Genomic DNA, 2,717 nt, shown 5'->3' with positions numbered 1-2,717 from the left:
AAAAAAAAAAAAAAAAAAAAAAAAACTTGTCTTGCGAAAATGTATGCGCCAACAGAAATTTGATTTCAGATTGGGCCAATACCTGTTGATGATAGAATTGGTAAAGAGGTCACTACTGAGATTACAACTACAATCCAAAATGACAAAAGATTTTATACAGATTCTAATGGCCGGGATTTCATCGAAAGGGTATGGTGATTGAACAGAACCTTTCCATTTTAGGGTGTTTGAGCAGTTTCAATCAAGTCTAAATTGTTATGATTTGAGAGATAATTGAATAGGATGGTTGCTTTTGCAGATACGGGATTATCGGAAAGACTGGAAACTTCAAGTCAATCAACCGGTTGCGGGAAATTATTATCCAGTACGTTAAAAATGTATTACCTTTGAGTTATTCTTAGTAACGTTTTTTTTTTCTGCTTCAGTTTTATATTTCTCTTTTGGTATGTATGTAACATTCCACATCTGATCTAAACTTTTACATGAAAGACAGGACAAGTTAAATCATCAAGTGGACAATAAATTACAGCCACAAAATCTGTTTATCGAAATGGCAGTAGTTTGAGTGAATTCGAAACCTTAAATATTTGATTCCCAAGCATTGATTTCAACTCATGGTCTACCAAAACTATCAGTGCAGAGAATCGAGAGAGAAAAAATAACAAACTAATTTGTAGATAGAAGTCACATGTGTTGACTCTCTGTGCACATGTGATTCTTCTTCTTGTTATTTTTTTTCTAAAAAAACACGAGTACATTCATGTAGTTCTTATCCTTTATTCAAATGTATTGTCATCGTCTTTCTCCATGTCTTCTCTAACACTTGTGTTTCCCTAGTGTTGAGATATCACATCAGAAAGATGAACAAAACTCAGTCTTTTTATTCTTACTCATCTATTTGTCGTTAGTTTTGATATGAAACCCCATGTTTTTTTAATATTTAGTAACATCATTTCACAAATTTCTTCCACAAATCATTAAACAATTTTCCAGAGAACCATCACTAACTTCATGACATGAATTTCTTGCATACACGTGTTGCTAGATTAATCTTGGAATCTTCATGAAAGACAACACCAGAGAGCTCTCGGTTTTGGTCGACAGATCTGTTGGGGGATCCAGCATTCGGGATGGGCAACTGGAATTGATGCTTCACAGGTTTGTTTACCCTCCCACTTATGGTATTGAATAGGACATGCCAACTCAACTTTTACATAGCCGTTAGACCCTGAAAGCTATGGTTCTCCTGATGGTAGGAGGTTGCTCCATGATGATTCTCGAGGTGTTGATGAGGCTTTAAATGAAATTGTTTGTGTTCAAGATGAATGCACTGGATTAACTGTAAGAACACCAGTCAACCCTGCGGTCATTGGATTCACAGTTGCTTCCATGCTTTTCACACGCAATAATTTTCATTTTCAACATGCTTTTCAGATAGTAGGGAAGTATTATCTCCGAATAGACCCATTAGGAGAGGGTGCTAAATGGCGCCGTTCATTTGGCCAGGAGATTTATTCTCCATTGTTGTTGGGCTTCACATTGCAGGTTAGAAGTACTTGGCATTCTGAACTGTTACTGTGCTATTCACGGCTTAATTGCTGACTTCATTTATGGGCAGGATAAAAATGATTGGACAATGTCTCATCTGAAAACCTTTTCAGGAATAGATCCCTCCTATCATCTACCAGAGAATGTTGCGATTATAACCCTACAGGTTTGTATTTTCTTAACTAATCCATATTAAGCTGTTCAGTCTTATGTTTTTAATCTCAGATAAATTTAAAGACTGCATGAATAGAGATATATTTTAACGTTCGTATCACCTTCTGATAAATACAAAGCCATGATCGAAAAGATTTCGTTTCATCAAAAAGGTAGTTATCATCTGAAAAGCCTGTGGCAACTAATTTTGCGTATTGTGGTGACTTTTCTTGGATTTGCAGGAGTTGGAGAATGGAAAAGTTCTCTTACGTCTGGCACACTTGTATGAGGTAAATGAAACTCTTTATATCGGCATTTGTATTCGATACAATCCGTACTTCACCAGTCACTTGTAATATTCTAACTACATACTGTTTCTCTTTCGTGATTCAAATGCAAGATTGGAGAGGAGAAGGATCTTTCAGTCATGGCTACTGTAGAACTAAGGAAGTTGTTTCCTGAAAAGAAGGTAGAAGCATTATTATTTTGTCCGTTAAATGGAGTGATAAAAGTTGACAGGTGGTTATTCCATTATTTTTCAGACAATCAAGGTAACGGAGACAAGTTTATCTGCTAACCAAGAAAGAGCAGAAATGGAGAAGAAGAGGTTGGTGTGGAAAGTAGAAGGGAATTCTAAAGGAGAAAATGCCTTGAGAGGAGGGCCTGTGAACTCAGCAAAGTTGGTGGTAGAACTAGCTCCCATGGAAATTCGAACCTTCCTGATTGATTTTACAGACAAATAATCATGTCCAGGTAACGCCAATTTCATTCAATGAACCGGGTATAGAGAGGACGAAAAAGAGGTGGTCCAGTAGCTAGTTTCTGCCTTGCTCGAATAAGGGGAAATAAAGATGAAGACATTCAGTGTGTTTATTGGAAGTAAGCATGTTGTAAACGTTAATTAATCCGACAAGTTCTCAACGTGACAAACTATGGTTGGGACATTGAGTAGTATTGCTAACAGGCAAGTATTTTTCATAACACAACGCCTTCGTGGCTTAACTTGGGTTTTGCCA

General features: G+C 36.7%; 1 protein-coding gene across 4 annotated transcripts in view; it reads left to right on the top strand.

The window, feature by feature from the left end:
- LOC111484786 (probable alpha-mannosidase At5g13980) overlaps positions 1–2,717 on the top strand; it is a 10,775-nt gene extending 8,058 nt beyond the window's left edge. For 2 of the 4 annotated variants that reach the window (XM_023131379.1, XM_023131378.1), the window contains 9 exons: positions 70–189; positions 299–364; positions 1,046–1,158; positions 1,257–1,341; positions 1,435–1,545; positions 1,619–1,714; positions 1,944–1,991; positions 2,102–2,170; positions 2,244–2,717. In XM_023131379.1, coding sequence (XP_022987147.1) covers positions 70–189; positions 299–364; positions 1,046–1,158; positions 1,257–1,341; positions 1,435–1,545; positions 1,619–1,714; positions 1,944–1,991; positions 2,102–2,170; positions 2,244–2,444 — 909 coding nt within the window. In that variant the 3' untranslated portion in view covers positions 2,445–2,717. Of the gene's footprint in view, positions 1–69; positions 190–298; positions 365–1,045; positions 1,159–1,256; positions 1,342–1,434; positions 1,546–1,618; positions 1,715–1,841; positions 1,875–1,943; positions 1,992–2,101; positions 2,171–2,243 lie in introns of those variants that run through there. The other 2 variants (XR_002718577.1, XM_023131380.1) reach the window with 2 other exon arrangements.

Source organism: Cucurbita maxima, unplaced genomic scaffold, assembly GCF_002738345.1.
Source record: "Cucurbita maxima cultivar Rimu unplaced genomic scaffold, Cmax_1.0 Cma_Scf00010, whole genome shotgun sequence".
Classification (NCBI taxonomy): domain Eukaryota; kingdom Viridiplantae; phylum Streptophyta; class Magnoliopsida; order Cucurbitales; family Cucurbitaceae; genus Cucurbita; species Cucurbita maxima.
This window is presented reverse-complemented; position numbering and strand designations above follow the sequence as displayed.